Source organism: Portunus trituberculatus, chromosome 39 (assembly GCF_017591435.1).
Source record: "Portunus trituberculatus isolate SZX2019 chromosome 39, ASM1759143v1, whole genome shotgun sequence".
Lineage (NCBI taxonomy): Eukaryota > Metazoa > Arthropoda > Malacostraca > Decapoda > Portunidae > Portunus > Portunus trituberculatus.
In genome coordinates, this window is record NC_059293.1 from 5,146,333 (window position 1) to 5,171,040 (window position 24,708).

Sequence of the window (24,708 nt, forward strand, 5' to 3'; positions counted from 1 at the left end):
TGCACACTCTTTGCTGACACCACTTCCTCACTCAAACTGTTCCAAGTCTCAACACATCTTTGCGGGAAACTATATTTTTTAACATCTCTCAGACATCTTCCCTTCCTCAGTTTTTTACTATGCAATCTTGTGCTTATAATGTCATATTCTTCTCTCAGGATCAGTTTCTCATTATCCAATTGATCCATTCCATTAATCAATTTATAAACTTGTATCATATCCCCTCTCTCCCTTCTCTGTTCCAGGGTTGGTAGATCCATAGCCTTTAGTCTATCCTCATATGTCATCCCTTCAAATTCTGGGACCATTCTTATAGCCATTTTTTGTAGTCTCTCCAACTTCCTTATGTGTTTCTTTTTATGGTGGGTCCACACAACTCCTGCATATTCCAATCTGGGTCTTATTATAGTACTTATCAATTTCTTCATCATTTCTTTGTCCATGTAATGAAATGCTACTCCAATATTCCTTATCAAATTATATGTCTCTTGAAAATTTTATGAATGTGGCTTACCAGTTGATTGTTTTCTTCCATCATCACTCCTAAGTCTTTTTCCTTTTTTTACTTTTTCTAGTTCTACTCCATATCCCATCTTATAGATTCCCACTGGTTGTCTTTCACTCTTTCCCATTTCCATGACATGGCTTTTGTCCACATTGAATTCCATCTCCCATTTTTTTACTCCATTTCCAGATCTTGCTTAAGTCTTCCTGCAGTATTTCACAATCCTCTTTTTGCTTTATAACTCTGCACAGTTTCGCATCGTCCACAAACAGATTTATGTAGCTGTTCACTTCCTCTGGCATGTCGTTTATATATATGAGAAAAAGTATTGGCGCCAATATTGACCCCTGTGGCACTCCACTTTCTACTGCTCTCCACTTGGACTACATATCTTTAACTACCATCCTTATTTCTCTCCCCCTCAAATAATTTTCCATCCATCTCAATGTGCTTCCTTTTAAGCCACCCTTCTCCTCTAACTTCCACAGTGTGTGTGTATTTACCTAGTTGTATTTACTTAGTTGTAGTTTTACAGGACCTGGGCTTTATGCTCGTGTGGCCCGCCCATATCTACACTTATTCAATTTTTCTTTAAAACTATGTACACTCGTTGCTGACACCACTTCTTCACTCAAACTGTTCCACGTCCCAACACATCTTTGTGGGAAACTATATTTTTTTAACATCTCTCAGACATCTTCCCTTTCTCAGCTTTTTACTATGCGATCTTGTGCTTTGAGTGTCATATTCTTCTCTCAAGATCAGTTTCTCATTATCCAATTGGTCCATTCCGTTGATCAATTCATAAACTTGTATCAGATCCTCTCTCTCCTTTCTCAGTTCCAGGGTTGGTAGATCCATAGCCTATATATGAGAAAAAGTATTGGCGCCAATATTGACCCCTGTGGCACTCCACTTTCTACTGCTCTCCACTTGGACAACATATCTTTAACTACCATCCTTATTTCTCTCCCCCTCAAATAATTTTCCATCCATCTCAATGTGCTTCCTTTTAAGCCACCCTTCTCCTCTAACTTCCACAGTGTGTGTGTATTTACCTAGTTGTATTTACTTAGTTGTAGTTTTACAGGACCTGGGCTTTATGCTCGTGTGGCCCCGTCGCCATATCTACACTTATTCAATTTTTCTTTAAAACTATGTACACTCGTTGCTGACACCACTTCTTCACTCAAACTGTTCCACGTCCCAACACATCTTTGTGGGAAACTATATTTTTTTAACATCTCTCAGACATCTTCCCTTTCTCAGCTTTTTACTATGCGATCTTGTGCTTTGAATGTCATATTCTTCTCTCAAGATCAGTTTCTCATTATCCACTTGGTCCATTCCGTTGATCAATTCATAAACTTGTATCAGATCCTCTCTCTCCTTTCTCAGTTCCAGGGTTGGTAGATCCATAGCCTTTAGTTTCTCCTCATATGTCATCCCGTCAAATTCTGGAACCATTCTTGTAGCCATTTTTTCTCTCCTCAATCTTTTCCATCCTTATGTGTTTCTTTTTATGCCACACTACTCCTGCATATTCCACAGTGGGTCTTATTATAGTAGTTATCAATTTCTTCATCATTTTTTTACAGGATGTAGTGAAATGCTAATCCAATATTCCTTAGGAAATTATATGTCTCTGAAAATTCTATCAATATGGCTTACACCACTTTGTTTTCTGTTTGTTTCACGTCCCAAGTCCTTTTCCTTTTTACTTTCTCAGTTTTACTCATCTCCCATCTTATAGATTCCTTGTCTTTCACTCTTTCCCATTTCCATGACATGGCTTTTGTCCACATTGAATTCCATTTCCACTTTTTACCCCATTCCCAGATCTTATTTAGGTCTTCATGCAGTATTTCAATCCATTTTGCTTTATAACTCTAGACAGTCCTCTCTCTCCTCCAACAGATTTATGTAGCTGTTCACTCCTCTGACATGTTGTTTATATATGAGAAAAAGTATTGGCGCCAATATTGACCCCTGTGGCACTCCACTTTCTACTGCTCTCCACTTGGACTTCATATCTTTAACTAATGTCCTTATTTCTCTCCCCATCAAATAATTTTCCATCCATCTCAATGTGCTTCCTTTTAAGCCACCCTTCTCCTCTAACTTCCACAGTGTGTGTGTATTTACCTAGTTGTATTTACTTAGTTGTAGTTTTACAGGACCTGGGCTTTATGCTCGTGTGTGGCCCCGTCTCCATATCTACACTTATTCAATTTTTCTTTAAAACTATGTACACTCGTTGCTGACACCACTTCTTCACTCAAACTGTTCCACGTCTCAACACATCTTTGTGGGAAACTATATTTTTTTAACATCTCTCAGACATCTTCCCTTTCTCAGCTTTTTACTATGCGATCTTGTGCTTTGAATGTCATATTCTTCTCTCAGGATCAGTTTCTCATTATCCACTTGGTCCATTCCATAGATATAAACTTGTATCAGATCCCCTCTCTCCTTTCTCTGTTCCAGGGTTGGTAGATCCATAGCCTTTAGTTTCTCCTCATATGTCATGCCTTCAAATTCTGGAACCATTCTTGTAGCCAACTTCCTTGTGTTTCTTTTTATGGGGGGTCCACACTACTCCTGCATATTCCAATCTGGGTCTTATTATAGTACATATCAATTTCTTCATCATTTTTCTTTGTCCATGTAGTGAAATGCTAATCCAATATTCCTTAGCAAATTATATGTTTCTCTAAAAATTCTATCAATGTGGCTTATCAGTTGATTGTTTTCTTCCATTGTCACTCCTAAGTCCTTTTCCTTTTACTTTCTTCAGTTTTACTCCAGCTCCCATCTTATAGATTCCCACGGGTTGTCTTTCACACTTTCCCATTTCCATGACATGGCTTTTGTTCACATTGAATTCCATTTCCCACATTTTACTCCATTCCCAGATCTTATTTAGGTCTTCTTGCAGTATTTCGCAATCTTCTTTTTGCTTTATAACTCTGCACAGTTTCATATCATCTGCAAACAGATTTATGTAGCTGTTCACTCCTTCTGGCATGTCATTAATATAAATGAGGAAAAGTATGTGGCACTCCGCTTTCTACTGCTCTCCACTTGGACTTGATATCTTTAACTACTGTCCTTATTTCTCTCCCCCTCAAATAATTTTCTATCCATCTCAATGTGCTTCCTTTTAAGCCACCCTTCTCCTCTAACTTCCATAGTAATCTTGCATGTGGCACTTTGTCAAATGCCTTTTTTAAATCCAAATAAATACAGTCAACCCATCCCTCCCTCTCTTGTACACTATCAATTATTCTAGAATAGAAACTCAATAAATTAGTTACATACGACTGCCTTTTTCTAAAACCAAATTGGCTATTTGATATTAATTTTTTGTCTTCAAGGAACTCGATCCATTGTTTCTTTATTATTCTTTCACACTTCTTGCATATTACACTAGTTAGTGATACCGGTCTATAATTTGAAGGTTCTTCCTTCCTTCCGCTCTTATTATGGGAACCACCTCAGCTCTTTTCCATTCTACTGGTACTGTTCCATTTTCTATTGAGCATTTTATGATGTATATAGGACTTGCTAGTTCTTCCCTACATTCTTTCAGTATTCTGCCTGAGACTTCATCCAGTCCCATTGCCTTCTCTTCATCCAGTTCCTTCATTAACTCTTATTTCAAGCTTGGTTACTTTAATCTCTTTCATATAGACTGTCTCTCTATTACCCTGTGGCCTTTCAAATTTGGATTCCTTAGTAAAGACCTCATGGAATTTATTATTTAATAGTTCTGCCATACTTTTTGGGTCTTCCACACATGATATATATGTGGTACCTATTTATGTAATACATTGCACAGACCATATCAGCTATTAGTGGTAACTGGCATGCAAAATGTGAAAAAGAATCCCTTGGGTAACTCAGATTTTCGTACAATTTGGATTAGTGTTCCCCCAATTGGTCCAACTTTTGCTGTGGTTACTGTACTAATGTGACATTACACAGTTTAAAAATACTTCCTTGAGACAGTTGATAAAACATATGCTGTATCTGTTTGTGAGTATGATCTTGAGCTAAATCTGAGGGAGACATGGAACAATAGCACAAAGTGGATGGCTGTAATGTTAGATTAAAACAGCTACCTATGTTAATTACTGTTGGTTCCCATTGTATGCACAGCTTATCATACTGTATAAGTTGAGCTATTTGGGAATAAGCTTTTTTTTCATAAATTGTTATTAAAGCTTTGCATTAGTTTTGTATAGGGGAGCAGTGATAGGTAGGCAGTTTGTTGTTGATCCCATTGAATTTTTTTCTGTACTGATACATCATGGAGCAGTGTACCTACCACCAGTCTACCATTTCAACCGTCAAGAACTTTTTTCTTTTTTTTCTCCCCGCAGAGAATATTACTTCAGTGAAGAAAACTTAGCCAATGACATCTTCATGCGAAGGAAGATGTCCAAAGATGGCTTCATTCCAGTTTCTCTTATTGCTTCCTTTAATCGAATGAAGCAACTCACTCAAGATGTTAAGCTTATTGTTGATGTCTGCAAGACTTCTGAGAAACTTGAAGTTAAAGATGAGGTCTGGGTAAGTATTTCCATGATGGACTACTCGTACATCAGTTTTTCATGTAGTATAACTTTTCTGTAGTGTGTTGAAATCTCTCTGATGCATAAATAGAAATTTCAGACAGGATATGTGTATGATCAGTTACAGTGACATTTTTTATTGATGCTCGCAGTTACGCACAAAGCATGAACCAAGCAAGTGGCCTTTGGAAGATGCAGCAGCTGGTGCACTCCAGGCTCTTCTGACCTCTGCCTCAGGTGGCTCTGCTCCAGCCACTGTGGATTCCCCTGTGCCAGATACACCCCTCCCCTCCAAAACCCAAGACACACCCACTGCCACTGCCACTGAACCTGCCCCTGTCCCTGCTACTTCTGATAATGCTTCCACTGTTACCAGTACCACTCCTACATCAAGTACTCCCATCACCATGGCCTCCACCCACAGTGACACTTCAGCAATGATCAAGACTCAGTCCATACCAAAAGATTCTACTTCATCCAGTGATCTTCCTTCATCCTCATTAGCCAGTAGTCGTCCTCCTTCATCTTCTCCCATTTCCCCTTCACCAGCCACCAATCACACCAACAATGAAGCAGCCACAGTCACAGCAACAACTACACAGAAGAATCCTCCGAGGGAAGATGCTGAACCCTCACCCACCAAGCCCTCAGCAGTCATGGACCCAGAGGTTCCCGAGTTCACACCTTTCCGGCATGAGCTTGATCCAGCACAGCCTGAATTCATTCCATCTGGATCACAAATTGAGACTGGAGAAAACACAATATCTTTAGGTATGTATGTTTTATTTTTTAAAAGGTGGTGGTTAATACCAACCACCCCAAGAAATTGATCAATAGTTGTGTACCTGAGGTGTTAATGTAAATCTAGGGTATCAGTGCAGCAAGTGATGAGGGTAAGCACATAGTTGTAGTTGAAACTGGATGCAGTAGATAGTACAGTCAACTCTTGATTAACGCGAGCTTGACTAACGTGATTTCAATTTAACGGAACGATATTTAAGGAGATATGATTAAATAACACGATTTATTCTATTTAACGTGGGGTAACTTGACTCGACGTCATGCACACCCACACTACCTCTGGGGGGAATTGCACTGAGATGCTCTTGACCAGATTCTTAAACAATACCTTTAAATATCACACCGATATTTAAAGGAGGTGGTAAAGAAAATCCTTTAAACTATAGACCAATGTCATTGACCAGTGTGGTGGGAAAGTTGTATGAGAGAGTGGTTAAAGAGAGATGAATGGAGCACTTGGAGAGACAAAATATAATAACAAACTGTCAGTTTGGTTTTAGAAAAGGTAGGTCATGTCCACAAATTTGCTATCATTTTACTTGAGTGATTGACGTCATTCCAGAAAGAGATGGATGGGTGGACACGGTATATCTTGACTTGAAAAAAGCATTTGATAAGGTACCACATCGAAGATTGTTATGGCAGATAATGGAGTATGGAGGCATTGGTGGAAGATTACTTGAGTGGATGAAGGATTATCTTAATAACAGAGAAATGAGAACAGTAATACATGACCAGTGTTCATCATGGCTTAAGGTAACTAGTGGTGTCCCACAGGGTTTGTTGGGACCACCAATGTTTATTATCTACATTAATGACTTCAGTGAAGAAGTTGAAAGTTATATAAACCTGTTTGCTGATGATGCAAAACTCATGAGGAAGGTCAATAATGTGAATGATTGTTCAGTGCTGCAAAGTGATTTAGATCAGATTAGTAATTGGAGTAGAACATGGCAAATGGAGTTTAACTTGAATAAGTGTAAGGTAATGAAGTTTGGTAAGAATGAAAAGAGAATACAATACGACTGTAATATGAATGGTGTCAAATTGGAGATATCAAAGGAGGAAATGGATATGGGAGTGACTGTTACAGATCACTTGACTCCAGACAAACATATAAATAGTATTGTTAATGATATGATGAATTTATTAAAGAGGGTGAGGATGGCCTTTTCTTACCTTGATGAGAGGATGATTAAAAGGATATTGATACAACCGAAATTGGAATATGCGGCGGTCGTGTGGTCTCCTCATAAAAAGAAAATATTATGAAGTTGGAGAGAGTGCAGAGAGCAATTACAAAGATGATTCCAAATTTAAGTACTTTAACCTATGGAGAAAGATTGAGGAAATTGGACATTACTACATTGGAAGAGAGAAGGAAAAGAGGAGATTTGATACATGTTTATAGAATGGTTAATGGTATGGAGGATGTGGATAAAGAAGACTTTTTATTATTGGACACACGCAATACAAGAGGACATGGTTTAAAGTAAAAAAAAAAATGTTTTTTGTAAAGGAGATGTCAAGAAGTATAGTTTCTCTCATAGAGTTGGGAACAATTGGAATGAAGTTGATGAGAAGGTTGTAATTGTAATGGCTGGGACTGTGCATACTTTTAAGGAGAAATTTGATATAGAGATGGAGCACCATGAATTCACTCTCCTTCTGTAAACCACAACTAGGTAAATAAACGCACCTTAAAAAATTCTATTAATATATCATTAGGTCACAGAAACAATGGACCAGTGGGTGGAAGAGTCAACAAGGTACAGAGGGGAAGAAGAACCATCATTGCTTGACCTAATATTCACAAAGAAACCAGAGCCCCCTCCCAGCATACAATACCTTAATCCAATGGGAAGAAGTGATCATGTGACATTAGAGTTGGAAATCCAGGAGAAGGATGGGATAAGATACAGAGATGACCACAAAAAAAAAAAAAAAAAAAAAAAAAAAAATGCAAGAGCAGATTTTGAAAAATTGAGAAAATTTTTTGCTGATTTTGAATGGAGGAACATTATAAACAGAAGGACACTACAAGAGAAATAAAATATTCCTATAGAAATATAGCAAAGGAGTAAAGAAATATGTACAGTAAGTCCTCATTATATGGTACTTCGGTATCCGGTAAATTCACAGTTACGGTGTTTGGTAATTACTACCCTCGATTCTATTTACGGTAAGAAAAATTCACAGATACGGTATCCACTCGGGTTTTGTTTACACCATACTGTAGCGCCACCATGCCACGTGGCCACCACAACAATCAGTCTCTTCCCACCTTTCCCACTGAACACAAGTGAAATCCTTACAGTGTGTTTTTTTGTGGATATTTTGAGTAAGGGCTGAAATCCCTACTGTCCCTTAGCCTTGGGAGGGACATCATCTGATAGAATACATGGCGAGTGAAAGGTAAATTAAAACATTTTCTATTTATTTCTATTGCGCAATACTTTACGTTTTTTTATATGACTATTTTCATGTATTTTCATGTTTGTAGGGGTGACTTTCAACATGCTGGAACACATCCCCTATTATTACATGTTATAGTGGGTTCTGTATACGGTAATTTTGATTTGCAATAAGGTTTTCAGGAACACACATGTACTGTATAACGAGGACTTACTGTACCTATCTATAGAGTTAAGAAAAGTATACACATTTGGTACAATGCCAGATATACAGAAGCTAAAAATTCAAAAGATAAGTCTTGGAAGAAATTCATAAAGCAGAGAAATTACAATAACAGACAGCAGTATAAGGAAGCGAGAAATTAATACAGGCAACCCCTGCTTAATGAAGGGGTTATGTTCCTAAAAAAACCCCTTCATTAAGTGAAACTTCATTAAACGAACCAATTATAACAAGTTTAACCCCTGACTTTAACTTCCATTGAAAGTAAACAAAGCAAGAGTGCATCATAGTACAGTGAAAGGTTTAATGAAAGTAAAAATTATGAAGTTAAACATTTAGGCAGTTTAATTTGTCATTATAATGTACACTAATGTATGTATGTACGTAACTTTATAATGTTGATGATCTTAAATTTATGAAGGGAGGGAGAGTGAAACGGAAAAGACACCAACCAGCAACTGTGGAATGTAAACAAAGGGCGCATCATTGTATCACATACAAAACTTATGTACCACATTTCCACAAGGCTTTTCATTTTATCCATTGTAGTCACGAGTTCAAATGGTTCTTTTAGCTTGCAAGGAAGATACGGTCTCATCAGCCTTCTTAATAGAGTCTGCTGACTTGAAAATAGTAGAGACAGTAGATAGAGTCAAGATGGTGGTGAGCAATGCTATTAGTTTTCTCGCCTTGTGTCTGTGAATAATATCCAGCTTCACTTCGAGAGTAAGAGACTTCCTGGTCTTCTTAGCAACGCTAGGTGACATTGCAGGGCGTGTTGGTGGTAAATTAAGCGAGGGAAGATGAGCTGGTGCTGACGCTGTTAGTTTTGAACTAGGGACAGTGAGTGGTGCGCGTGTTGCCCATGAGAGGCGCTGGTGTATTCAAAAGCCTGTCGGCTTGCAAAAAATTATCTGGATAAAACTTTGTTAAAGCGAGTTTGGTGTTCGTTAAACATGCAGATGGTAGTAAAATGAAATCTTCATTGTAGCGAAATTTCATTGTGTGAACCTTCGTTAAGCGGGGGTTGCCTGTATATTAGAGTAAGGAGAGAGGAAGAAAGAAACTTTGAGATAGATGTGGTGTGAAAAAGCAAAGATGAGTCCAAATTTTTCTGCAAATTTATAAATGATAAGATAAAGAATAAGGAAACAATAGAACAATAATTAACCCGCTAAGACCGATGGCCGCAAAATTCGCACCCTCTCATTACCGCAATTATCATAAAAAAATCAACTCTTATAAATTACTCTGGAAAAAAATCTGCTGTTAGTAGACATGACAATGCATCATCCTACAAGTTTTTATTGCTCTACTCACTATGGTTGTCTCAGAATAATAACCGATAATTGGAGAAGATTGTGGTAGCGGCAACTCGGGGGAGGTGCTTTTATGTGTATTCTTACATAATATAAGGCACTGCTCATGTTTTTATGTGTTTTCACATGTTTTTCGTGTTTTCACTCATATTGGCTGATTATAGTTACGTATGTTTTATCAAGCGTGGGTGACGATGTTGTCACAATAGCGGGGTCGGGATCTACGAGTACCTCCAACCTGTGCACTTTCCGTCTTGTCCCGCCTTGTCTATCACTTTTATCACTAAACTTTAGCTTCCTCTTAGCACCAGTAGCCATAGTTGTAAATAATAGTTCCTTAAATAAGTAAATACGTAAATACGTAAATAATTATCACCGCGACACGACGCTCATGCACCTAACAGAAATTTGCGGGAGACTAGCTGGCTAGAGCCTAAAATTAGCAAGGTGGTCAAGCCCACCATCTATCTCTCTCTTACTTTCCTTCACCCCTTCTCTTCCCACCCACTTTCTCTTCAGCTAGCTACCTCCTCTCTTCACCCCCCTTTAAAAAAAAAAAAAAAAAACTGGCTAGAGCGGTGTGCTTCCTGGAAGCTGACAGTACTACCATAGGCCTACATCATGACCAAATATAGCAGCGCTACCAATGCTAGCGCGGTTTTTTATTAGCGCTCAAAGTAGCTGCCCCATTTAAGGACTGTCGGAAGTGTGCAATGCAGCCCTATTTAAGGCCTGTCGGACTTTACGGGTTAAAGGAGGGAAGACATACCAAACAACAAAGGAAATGAGTGAAATAATGAATGAGAGCTTCAAAATTGTGTTCACTGAAGAAGAGTATTTTGCAGAACCATATAGGACATTGCATTGCCGAGGACTGCAGGAAATCATAGTGCACAAAGAGATTATTAGAAAATTATTAGATAATTTGGATGTCAGAAAAGCAATGGGGCCAGATGGTGTAACAGGCTGGGTGCTAAAAGAATGTAAAGACCAGCTGTTAGATCTAGTTTGAGAAATGATTACAAGTTCATTAAAGGAAGGGAGAGTATCTCTAGAATGTAAGAGAGCCAATGTAATACCGATATTTAAAGGAGGAAAGGCAACTGAGCCATTAAATTACAGACCAGTTTCACGTATAAGTGTTATGGGGAAATTATGTGAAATAGTTATCAAAGAGAAATGGGTTGAATATCTGGAAGAAGAACAAGTTATATCAAACAGACAATTTTGGTTCAGGACAGGACGGTCATGTGTGTCAAACTTATTTAGTTTCTATTCAAGAGTAATAGAAGGACTATAAAGCAGAGATGGGTGGGTGGACACAGTATGCTTTGACATAAAAAGGGTTTTTGATAAAGTCCCTCATGGCAGGCTACTTTGGAAACTAGAGAGCATAGGAGGACTGCAAGGAAATTTGTTAGATTGGATAAAGAATTATTTGAAGAACAAGGAGATGAGAACTATGATCAGAGATACCACAAGGGCACAATGGAGTGCCACAAGTGTCAGTGTTAATCGCCATTATGTTCCATATACAGTAATACTCCGCTTAACGAACGTTCGTCTAACGAATTTCCGGTTTAACGTACTATAAAAAGTTAGATGAAAAAGTCCGCATAACGTACAACCACATCCGTTTTAGCAAATTTTCTGGGTTTGAATTTGCCAGGTGAGGGACCGAATGCAGCAGCTTCGCTGTGATTGTCTGGCTCCCCACCTGTCTCTAGCGCTCCTGGAGCTGGATCCAAGATCCTTTAACAACCTCAGAGCAACCTCCTGCTGGGAAATGGCTTACATGAATGCTTGGAGGGACGGTGATGAAGTTGCTCTGAGGTTGCTGGGAACACTATCTCTGGAGGTGGTGTTACTGTCTTATATGTGCATATATGTTCACAAAACAACGTTTCTACTAGCTTTTTACAAACCTTGCACCCAAGAAAGGATTGTTTTGTAATGCATAAAGTGAAATCTTACATGGAATACCAAAAAATAAAGAAGAGATGATGAGATCGGCCACAGACGGCAGAGACTCTGGCGACTTGGGCGCTTCTTCATCTTCTTGTGACCTTTTTAGCATGGTGTGTTGTCTTTCACTCCTCTATTGCCTGCTGTAATAGATATCATATCTTAGTATTCATATACGCTCATGCCATGAGGATAACCTTGACTCCGTGGCACTGAGTGATAGTGAATTACTAATGAAATACCGCGGTATTTCATTACTAATTCACTATCACTCACTGCCACGGAGTCCAGGTTATCCTCATGGCATGAGAGTATATGAATACTAAGATATGATATCCATTATAGCAGGCAATAGAGGAGGGAAAACAAATTTAAGATCGTGGTGAAAGACAACATGCCAAGCTAAAAAAGGTGACGAGAAGAAGAAGAAGCGGCCAAGTTGCCGGAGTCTCCGTCGTCTGTGGCCGATCTCATCTCTGCTGCAGGTAGTTCATATAAGATTTCACTTTATGCATTACAAAACAATCCTTTCTCAAGGCTTGGCAAGGCTTGTAAAAATAAATATATATATATATATATATATATATATATATATATATATATATATATATATATATATATATATATATATATACACACACACACACACACACACACACACACACACACACACACACACACACACACACACACACACTGAGTAAAGTCCCGAGTTACGTCGGTCTCGAGTTGCATCAAACTCATAGTTACGTCAGTCCACTATAAGGCAATTTTAGATTAAAAAATTGAAAATTTATAAATCGTAAAGCGCGGGATTTATTGTTATTGTTGGCCGCCAGGCGTCACTAGTGGTTACTTCCCACACCGCCCGCCTCACGCTTGAATACAATAACACCCTGCCTCAGTTCCACCACACTGTCGCCCCTGGCAAGTGTTATCCTACTTCTGCGTTTACTGACTCAAGTTCTTAGTATCTTGCTCAAAGGCACCAAAGAGAGAACTCCTTAGTGACAGCAGTGATGCTAAGAAAAGGAAAACCATTATACTACAAGAGAAAGAGGACATAATTAAAAGACATGAGAAGAGAGGCAGCAGCTGTGTTTGAGGGAGTGAAAAAGAAAATGGGAAGCCCGTTACCATGACAACGGGGAGGTTGACGGCCTTGAGGGCTCGTGCTTCCATCACAACAATAACAACTCCGGAGCCTTCGCCTGGGCCACACGACACTCGCAGCTCACCTGCTCCGTCTGCGCCTGTCTGCTGATCCCTATTGCCCTTTCCTATTGCATTTCCTGCTCCGCTGCCCACGCTTCCACTCCCACTGCACTGCACTACTCTCCCAGCTGTCTGCCCTGGGCGTCACAACATTCGACCTGCCCACCCTCCTGGCGGCCTCAGGCGTCCACCCCTCTTGGCAACCTGCAGTCCTTCGTTCGCCCTAATCAACAACAAAAACAAGCTTGTGTTTCATATTCCTACATAGTTGTAAATAATATAACAATATAACCTTTTACTTACCTGAATGACCATAAACAATGATTGGTTGGAAACTCGATAATATGCTTTGAAATGTACGGAAACTCGAGTTACGTACAAAATCAACTTACATCATGTTTCAGGAACGTAACTCTGACGTAAACCGAGACCTTACTGTGTGTGTGTGTGTGTATATATATATATATATATATATATATATATATATATATATATATATATATATATATGTAATTCACCCATGTGGTATGTTGGGGACCAGTCCAGAATGCATCCCCCCTATTTCCAATGGGAAAATTACGTCCACTTAACGAATTTCCGCTCTACGAACAGCTTTGACACCCCCTATCCTGTTCGTTAAGTGGAGTATTACTGTATATATGTAAACGACATTCACAGTGAGGTAAACAGTTATACTAATTTGTTTGCTGATTATGCAAAGCTGCTAAGAGTAATCAAAACCCAAGAGGATTGTTTGCTGTTCCAGCAAGATATAAACAAAATCTACGAGTGGAGTAAGAAGTGGAAATTGGAGTTCAGTCAAGAAATGTCACGTAATGGAACTAGGAATGAGTAAGAGAAGACCGGTATGGAACTGTCTGATGGGAAGGGAACAAATAATGAAGACTAAAGAGGAAAAAGATCTGGAGTGATTATACAGGAAAATCTGAACATCAAAAAACACATAAGTAAGGTATTTTGATTAGCATGTAAAACGTTGGCTAATATAAAAGTGGCATTTCAATTCATGGACAAAGATATGATGAAAAAAATTTTCACAAGCATAATGCATGCAGCAGTGGTGTGGTTACCAAGCTCTAAAAAAAATAAAGACAACTTGAATAGATTCAGAAGATAACTACAAAGACGGTGTTGTAACTAAAGGACCTAACATATGAAGACAGGCTGAAGGAAATGGGAATGCCAACCTTACAAGATAGAAGGGAATGAGGAGACCTAATAACAATGTATAAAATAGTAAATGGCATTGAAAAGATAGACAAGGAAGAACTGGTGCTGGTGACAGAAGAAGCTAGAACAACAAGAGGACATGCAAAGGAGATTAGGATGAGGCAGTGTGTGAAGGATATTGAAAAGTACAGTTTTCCACATACTGTATAACGGTGGAAAAGTGGAATGGAATGAGTGAAGTTGTTATAGCACATAATGTGCATAACTTAAAAGAAAAATTGGATAAATGGAGACATGGAGACTGGACACTATGAGCCCTGTTCAAACCCCGTACAATACAAACTAAGTAAATAAACACTAACACACACACACACACACACACACACACACACACACACACACACACACACACACACACACACAGTGAGTGAGGAAGTGGTGTCAACAAAGAGTGTGCATAGTTTTAAAGAAAAATTGGATAAGTGTAGATATGGAGACGGGACCACACGAGCATAAAGCCCAGGCCCTGTAAAACTACAACTAGGTAAATACAACTAGGTAAATACACACACACACACACACACACACACACACACACACACACACACACACACACACACACACACACACACACACACACACACACACACATCTACATATCTACACTTATCCAATTTTTCTTAAGTTAAGAGACTGGAGGAAAATGAAAAACGATTGGTGGATGAGAATGCGCATTTGAAGGTGGAGGTTGAAAAATACAAGAGACGGTTGGAGGAGAAAATGGAGAGAGTAGTAAAGGAGAAAGATGACTTTAAGGAAATGATTAGTGAACAGAATGAAAGGCTTGAAAGGGAATGGAAACTGAAGAAAACACAATGGACTGAGTTGAGGGAAGCAGAGATGGTTGGATTACAAGAAATAATTAAAGATCAGTTGAAGGAAGACAAAAAAGAAAGGTCCAAGGAACTGGTTAATGTAATGAAGAATAAGGAAACATTGATAAGGAAATAGCAGAAAAGAAGAAGAGTGTGTTAATATTTGGGATGAAAGAACAAAATATAACATATAAGCCGAAGAGAATTAAGGAAGAATTGAAAACGGTAAGAGATCTGTTCAAAAATCTAAATGATGATGAAAAAAAAGACCTACAAGAAGAAGTGGAAGAGATCCATAGACTGGGTCCGTATAAGGAGGGAGTGAACAGACCGATTAAAGTAGTACTGAAGTCACAACAATCTGCGGAGGGTGTCCTATATAGAACATCAAAGTTAAGAGAGATAGAAGGTTGTAAAGAGGTGTTTGTGAGAAAGAATAGAAATGAGGAAGAGAGAAGATATAAGGAATTGGTGGAAGAGGCAAGAAGGAAAAATGGTGAGCAGTCTGAGGAGGAAAGAGAAAAGTTTTTTTGGAGAGTTATAGGAGAGAGAGTCAGAAAGTGGTATGTGGAAAGAAGGAATACGGAGGAACCCCTAGAGGGAGCAGTGGATGGACCGTAATGTATACTAATATAGATGGGATACTGTCAAGTAGATTGGAATTGCAAGACTATATGATAGTGGAGAAGCCTGATATCGTGTGTTTGACTGAGACAAAATTGCATGAAAAAACAAAGATAAATTTGGATAATAAATATAATATATGGAGAAAGGATAGGGAGAGTAAAGGTGGAGGAGGAGTTATGATTATGACGAAGAAATAAATAAATGTGGATAAGGTTTGGTATGGGAAGAACAACGCAGAAGTGATAAGCATAAGGATAAAAAGTGATGGAAAAGAATTAATAATCATGGTGACCTATGTACCTCCTAAAACAAATTCTTGGACATTAAGGAATACGACAATATGATCAAGGATACTTTACAGAGTTTGGAAAGTGTATTATCTGGAAAAAGAAAGGTGATACTAGTAGGAGATTTTAATTGTAAGGAGGTGGATTGGGAAAATCTAGTAAGTGGTGTTGGAGAAGAAGCATGGGAGAGAGATTTCTTAATCTAATGATGGAAAATATGATGGAACAGAGGGTGAAGGAAAATACTAGATATAGAGGAGATGATGAACCGGCTAGACTGGATTTGGTGTTAACAAGAGAAGTGTACCTATGTGGAGATATACAATACAAGTGTCCTTTGGGAAAGAGTGATCATGTGGTTATGGAAATGCAGATAGCAACAACACAGCGAAGGAAGGACGAGACATACAGGAGTGGTAGATTGAATTATAGAAAGATGGACACAGAAAGTTTGAAAAATTATTTCAGAAAATTAGATTGGGAGGAGATGTTACAAATCAGAGAAGTGCAAAAGAAATATGAGATTTTTATGAAATATTATAAAGAAGGAGTTATGAAATTTGTACCAAAGTATAAACCAAGAGAGGAAGGAAGAAAGGATTGGTTTAATGCAACTTGTGTTAAGGCTAAGGAAAAAGAGATGTGGCTTGGAAAAGATGGAAAAAGAGCAGGAATATACTAAATAAGGAGAATTATAGAGTGGCAAGAAATGAGTATGTGAGGGTAAGGAGGGAGGAAGAAAGAAAATTTGAAAAAGATATTGTAGACAAGAGTAAGGAACATCCAAAATTGTTTTACAGGTTCATAAATGGTAAACTTAAAAAGAGAGAGTCCATTGAAAGATTAAAAGGAGAGCAAGGGATAGTAGATGACCCTAAGAATATAGCGGAATTGCTAAATAATAGGTTTCAGCAAGTATTTACTAAAGAAACAATGTTTGTAAAGCCACAGAATGTACAAGGAAATGTGCACATGGAGGACATTAAGATACCTAAAAAGGAGTTATATAAAATGTTGGAGGAACTTAAAGATGATAAAGCGATGGGACCAGATGAAGTTTCAGGAAAATTATTGAAGGAGTGTAGAGAAGAATTGATTGATCCATTATATGATATTATAAGGTGCTCATTAGAAACAGGGGAAGTACCAGTAGAGTGGAAGAGAGCTGAAGTGGTGCCCATTTATAAGGGAGGCAGTAAGGAAGAGCCTCTTAACTATAGACCTGTGTCTCTAACAAGTGTGGTCGGTAAGATTTGTGAGAGGGTGATAAAGAAATATTGGATACGGTTCCTGGAGGATCATAAGTTATTATCGGATCATCAATTTGGCTTCAGGAAAGGGAGGTCATGTGTAACAAATCTACTGAGCTTTTATTCAAGAGTGGTTGACAAAATACAGAGAGAGAGGGATGGATGGACTGTGTATATTTGGATTTAAAGAAAGCTTTTGACAAGGTACCTCACATGAGACTGTTATGGAAAGTAGAGATTTATGGAGGACTGAAAGGAAAAGTGTTAAAGTGGATGGAAAACTACTTGAGATGGAGGGAGATGAGAACGGTAATAAGGGATGCAAAGTCGGACTGGTTGGTGGTGGAGAGTGGAGTCCCACAAGGCTCAGTGCTGGCACCAATACTTTTCCTGGTATATATAATGACATGCCAGAGGAGTAAACAGTTATATTAATTTGTTTGCGGATGATGCGAAGTTGTGTAGGTGTGTGAAGAGTGAAGAAGATTGTGAAATTTTACAGGCAGACCTGGATAAGATTTGGGAGTGGAGCAAGAGGTGGCAAATGGAATTTAATCTGAGCAAAAGTCATGTGATGGAGATGGGAAGAGTGGAAGATGGCCAAGAGGGTCATATAAGATGGGTGAAGAAGTAGTGTTGAAAAAGGTGGAAAAGGAAAAGGATTTGGGAGTGATAATACAAGACCATGGGCAGTTTGAGGCTCATATTGATAAGATGTTTGGAGAAATGTATAATTTGATAAAAATATTGGATTAGCCTTCCATTATATGGATAAAGATATGATGAAGAAATTAATTAGTATGGTAATTAGACCAAGATTGGAATATGCTGGAGTGGTTTGGTCCCCTTATAAAAAGAAGCATATAAGGAAGTTGGAGAGATTGCAGAGAATGGCAACAAAAATGGTTCCGGAATTGGCAGAAATGACCTATGAGGAGAGATTAAAAGAAATGAATTTGCCTACCTTGGAACAAAGAAGAGAAAGAGGAGATTTAATACAGGTTTATAAACTGTTGAATGGACTGGATGAAGTGGATAATGAGCAAATGATGTTGAGAGAGGAAAACTTAAGTAGAACTACAAGATCGCATAGTAAAAAGATAGCCAAGGAATATGCTTGAAGGATGTGAAAAATATAGTTTCCCACAAAGATGTGTGGAGGTGTGGAATGGTTTGAGTGAGGAGGTGGTGTCAGCAAGGAGTGTGCATAGTTTTAAAGGAAAGTTGGATGTGTGTAGATATGGAGACGGGGCCACACAAGTATGATACCCAGGCCCTGTAAAATTACAACTAGGTGAATACACACACACACACACACACACACACACACACACACACACACACACACACACACACACACACACACACACACACACACACACACACACACACACACACACTTAACATATGAAGAACTACGGCAGCTAGGAGAGTGGGGTATTGCAAGAGATTTCTCAGTATTCAAATAGACATGAGCCAATATGCAAAAGATAATAGCAGTGGAGAAGGAGAGGATTGCCAGGATACTAGAGAACCAAAATCAACAACTTTTTGCAGAAAATGGAGAACTGAAAGAGAGATATGAAGAACTAGAAATTATTGTTAGAATGAAGAAACATATAAAGAACAGAATGGAAGAAGTAAAAAGGAAAAAATAGTGCCCTTAACCCCGTCAACATGATGACACATATTTTGCATCATCGGGGCACTCATGACATCCTGTGACGTGCATATTGCTTTTTTTCCTGGATTTTCTACAAGATCTCTCAGAATGTAGGTTGTCTCGATTTACACGATAGATGCATTCCAAGAGGAATCACGTATTTCAAAATTCACGTAAAACAAACTTGTAATTCTCATAAGAAACAATACAGTGGTGCCTTGGAATACAAACTTAATCCGTTCAAAATTTTGCTATTACTCCAAAACGTTCTTACTCCAAAGCATCAAAACATGTATTCGTATGGAAGAAATTATAATGTGTTCCAAACCACCTCCCAAGACCAAAAAAATTTTATTTTTCACCTAATTTCATACTTTTTGCATACTATTACTATATACCGTATTTAACGGTTTGTAAGATGCTGCATCTTGGAAGACTTACCCTAATATTTGAAAGAAATTTCTAAGAAAAAAAAAAGTCATTCTCATACAAGAACGCATTCACCATATACCCGACCACTGAATACAAAAACATCAGAAACAAGGAGTCTGCAAGACACTATTGTTTCACCACTCATTACAAATTTGCTGGAGCACTCACCACAAATTTAAAACTATGTAAATAAAAACACCATACGTAAATACATATACACAGTGAAACAGTCCATCTCTTCTTGTTTTAGTGGCGGGCGACGGCATGTTTTGGACCTGTTGTTTACATTTCGGAATCACTTGTCCGATTGCCGAAACCAAACACGTCAGTGCTGCAGTTTGTATTTATTTTATTTTGCAGTCGTGCTTCATAGGCTTTATCAATGTGAATACAATTCACAAGTGGAGTTTTGACTCTTGCTTGAATGAGTAAGCCACTTGGATGTTCTATTAATAAAGGTATAAAGGCACCTGGCATGATGTGTGTGCGTTCGTGTGCATGTATGTGTGTGTTGCAATGAGACGAGGGCGCCCGTTTCTCCACACGCTGAGTAGGCTGCAGGAAGGATTATGGTATTGGAAATACTTGTAACACCGAAGTACTGAGTTTACATAATATAAAAGGCTAAATTAAATGGTACTTAAGCTAACATCATAATGTAATGACTCAACATACAAATCCAGGTCGCTATCTGTCAAGTGTCCAAGCTCACTTGAGGTTGGATGCTGCCTTACAATACAACATTCATCTTGGAAGACGCACTAGTATTTTTCAGGGTATTTTTTAGGAAAAAAGTGTGTCTTGTAAACCGTAAAATACGGTATACTACTAGTGCTATTATGCTGTAATTATAGAAGATAGGAAAATAAAGCAGGAAATTAAGCAAAATGTAATATAATGAAAATTCAACTTCTTGTGGTCAGAAACAAGCGTCACCACATCCTCCTCATGTGACTCCATCAAGCCAGCACCACACACTCTTATATAAGCCAATAAGTTTTTCTTTGATATACTGCATTCATTATGGAAAATAAATCAGGGAAGTAAGCAAATTGTAATATGAAAATTTAAGTTCTTCAGTCAGAAACAAGTGTCAACACATCCTCCTCAGACAACTCTATTAAGCCAGCACTACGCACTCTTATCTAAACCAATAATGAGATAAAAATAATGATTCCAATATTGTCATGCATCATAATATTTTTCTGAACTGCTTACTTATCCATGGAAATACATGTATATCTTATATCTCACCAAGAAATACATAAAAAATGATAAAATACAGCATACTGACATAAGTGCTCTCACCATCCTCACACTTGGTGCCCTCACATTTCCACAAACATATCCTTGTGAAAGCTGATACATGATTGGCTAAGTGCCCACCATCTTGAAAACAATGGGCCAATGACAGGCCTCGATATATGACAGATAGCCTCAAGCATAAACAAACTGTGCGGCATAAAGGAGTGCACACAGTCCAGATATAAGATATAACACAGTCTTCTGAAAAGCGCCTTGATCATGCGTAACGGGCTCTAACGTAAGAGCCACTATCGTGCCTGACACGCTATAAGGGTTAAGGCTTTTAATTCATGAGCTGGATACTCTCTCTTCCCCTCAGATCTTCTAGAATCTTCCATACGTCTGTCTGTATGTCTCGTGACCATTTGTGCTGCTACGCTAGGCAATGATCTTAACTAAAAAAAAATTAATATTATTATGCGCAGCACTACCAAACAACTAAACAACTGCAAACAACACTCCTGAGGCACTGAGGCAGCGTGGTGCCCCAGCATGCAGTCAGCTGATTGCGCAGTGCTGCGCGCAATCTGTTGACCGGGTTTGTTATTGTTTGCACTCTAAAGGAAAGTTCATCCTCCAGTGCAAAAAAAAAGAAACAATTTTTTTTGTTCGTACTCAAAAGCGTTTGTACTCCAAGGTACCACTGTAGATAATAGGGAGGATGCGGGATGTGGTCCAAATCGTGTATAAGCAAACCAATCACACAAATTTAATTAATTATAATATTTTTCTTTTTGGTCTCGTATTAACAAAAACGCGTAATTAAACACGCATAAATCAAGAGTTACCTGTATACGATATGATGACATACTTGACTTTCATCATTCTTACAAAGGTGTATGACTCTTATATAAGTACTGATGCGCCATGCTGGAAGTAATTATTTTATTTATTCTATTTCTTATGGTACTACTAGATTAATAATTTACCATAAAAATGAACATTTTCTTTCATTGGTCATCTTCAGGAAATGGACTTGAGAAGGCAGACTGCAATTTTCTTTTTTTCTATTAAATTTGTGTGGGTTTATTTCTTATTGTATGTACCTATTATGAAAAATTGCTTACCATCATCATTAATTCTGTAGTGGTGAGAGAGAGAGAGACGCTTCTGAGTCAGGTAGCTCCCCACCCCCACCTAGCCCGGATATGGGGCCAGGAGCCGCTTTCTGTTGCCTATAGTGAAGAAGTTAAGGACAAGTGCAAGGAACATGAAGTAGAGTTGGATGAGCTAAAGGAAAAAGTGAACACTACTTTGTGTGCAGGAGAATGAGTGATGAGTGAAACTAAGTTATAGAAGAGAGGAAAGAGGCACAGAAAAAAAGAACCAGAGGATGAAAAAGTGAATTTGCAGAATGGTTAAACAACAAATATGAGAAAAAATGAAAGACACTGATACAGGTGATTAAGGAAAAGGAAGAGCTTGTACTCACTAGTGTAGTGGATAAGGTGGTGAGCATAGGGTCAGGCAGTCGTCCACACATAGGTCCAAATCCCACCACATACCACTTTGAAGCTATGCCATTTGTCGAGTGGTTTAAAGTTACCTACATGTATGTCATCATGATACCAAGGTTTTAGGTGGTTACACCAAAGATGTGCTTGAGTGGTGATATGGGCCCTAATATGGGTACTACTATAAATAAAATTGCCTGCCCCACTATGGGCGGAAGCTGAACAGCGCTTCCCAGATATACTCAAGTATGCCTACCAAGTGTTATAGGCCATAATGTAAAGAGAGAGAGAGAGAGAGAGAGAGAGAAAACCCATTGAAGTTTGTTAGGAAAAAGGAGAAGAGAAATGGTTAAAAAGATTATTTCAGCAGTTCAGGATGAGAAACAGGATCTAGAGAAAGAAATTGAAGAAGTATATAGACATGGAAAATATGGTGAATGGACTTAAAATAAGGTCCTTTAAAAGTTAATATGAGATCCCAAGTAGGGGTGGAAGAAATACTAGCAAGAACAGGAAAACTGGCTAGGAATACAGAATATGACAAGATTTGGATAAAGAGAGATAGACCAGGAAAAAAGGGAAAAAGAGAGAGAACTGAGAATTAAAGCTAAGAAAAAAAAAAAAAAAAGAGGAGGAGAGAGAACGAGAAGAAATTTTACTGGAGCGCTAGACATGAGGCTGTGGAAATGATACCTCGGGGAAGAGTAAGAAAGATACTACGAGTCATGTACACAAACATAGACGGATTTGTATCAGGAATGCTGGAAGTGAGGGACTTTACATTGGAGAGACGACCAGATATAGTATGTATAGCAGAGACTAAGTAAAGTGAGACGTACAAGTAAATTTAAAGAGCAGCGATATAATGTTTGGAGGAGAGACAGAAGGGGAAAAGCAGTTGAAGGAGTATTGATAATGGCTCAAGAGGATATATATTTGGAAGTATAATGTGGCGATAGACTAGTGGAGGTTTTAAGTATAACAATTTGGACCACAGAGAGGGAGAGGAAAAGGAAGAGGAGGATCATAGTAACATATGTACCACTGCTTGATGTACTCAAAGAAATGCAAAATGAGATGATAAAGGGCAAAAAAGTATTACTTGTATTTACCTATTTGTATTTACCTATTTGTGTATTACAGGGCCCAAGTTAAGCTCTCTGTGACCTGTCTCCTTGTCCATTCCTGTCATATCTCTCTTTCATCTGAAACCTAACTGCAAACATGTTAATTGGAAAGAGGTGGAAGTATTTATGTTGGATGAGGAGGGGAAGAAGTGCTACAACTGGCAATGGTGAGCACAATGGACCAGTGGGTGGAGGACTAAGTAAGGTATAGAGAAGAAGGGGAACTATTTGTGCTTAATCTGATATTCGCGGAAAAATAAAAAAGAGAGAGAGAGAGAGTGAGTCTTGTCCAACTATGAAGTATCAGAGCCCAATGGGAAAAGTGACCATGTGGTTCTAGAAGTCAAGTTAGAAAGTCAAGAAATTTTGAAATGTGAGGAGGACACAAAAAAGGAAGATTCAATCACACCAAGACAAATTTTGAAGGATTAAGAAATTACTTTGGTAGCATTAATCCTTAAAAACTGTGGAGCTGACTAACGTTCCATCTGCTGCAGTGGGGAAAAATTACACCTGCCAAAAATGCTATAAGATTTTTTTCCTTATAAAAGCATATTTCTCTTTGTTATTTTGAGTGCAACGACATAGTTTTCAACATGTCATGACCTCTGAGAGCAAAGTAATTGCATATAAAAAAAAATTCTCCCCGTGCCTGTGGCAGAATCCACCACTAAGAAATACCCCCCAAGCTCCGATGAGTGCGTGTTCTCTCTCTCTCTCTCTCTCTCTCTCTCTCTCTCTCTCTCTCTCTCTCTCTCTCTCTCTCTCTCTCTCTCTCTCCTTCAGGCATTTGAATTTAATGTAAAAGTAGGAACTTTTGCACTTTAATGTCTTGAAAATGCAAACTCGGATATATGAAATGATATGCAAAACAGGAAAAGAAAAAGGAACCACATATTGCAAGTACAGTAATACTCCGCGAAACGAACAGGATAGGGGGTGTCAAAGCTGTTCGTAGAGCGGAAATTCGTTAAGCGGACGTAATTTTCCCATAGGAAATAATGGAAATAGGGGGGATGTGTTCTGGGCTGGTCCCCAACATACTACATTGGTAAAAAAACCAAAATATATATTTCTATTAGCTTTTTACAAGCCTTGCTCCCAAGAAAGGATTGTTTTGTAATACATAAAGTGAAATCTTACATGGAATACCAAAAAATAAAGCAGAGATGATGAGATTGGCCAGAGGCGGTAGAGTCTCTGGCAACTTGGCCGCTTCTTCTTCTTGTGACCTTTTTAGTTTGGCGTGTTGTCTTTCACCACGATATTAAATTTGTTTCCAGTGATAGTGAATTAGTAATGAAATACTGCAATATTTCATTAATTCACTATCACTCAGTGCCACGAAGTTGAGGTTATCCTCATGGCATGAGCGTATATGAATACTAAGATATGATATCCATTATAGCAGGCAATAGAGGATTGGAAACAAATTTAATATCGTGGTGAAAGAAAACACGCCAAGCTAAAAAGGTCAC

The 24,708-nt window shown here is 38.4% G+C and overlaps 1 protein-coding gene across 4 annotated transcripts in view; it reads left to right on the forward strand.

Annotated features, from left to right (window-relative positions):
* Positions 1-24,708, forward strand: part of LOC123515633 (la-related protein 1-like) — a 149,499-nt gene that overhangs the window by 87,864 nt on the left and 36,927 nt on the right. For all 4 annotated transcript variants that reach the window (XM_045274433.1, XM_045274435.1, XM_045274436.1 and 1 more), the window contains exons 6-7: positions 4,891-5,080; positions 5,235-5,853. In XM_045274433.1, coding sequence (XP_045130368.1) covers positions 4,891-5,080; positions 5,235-5,853 — 809 coding nt within the window. The remainder of the gene's footprint in view (positions 1-4,890; positions 5,081-5,234; positions 5,854-24,708) is intronic.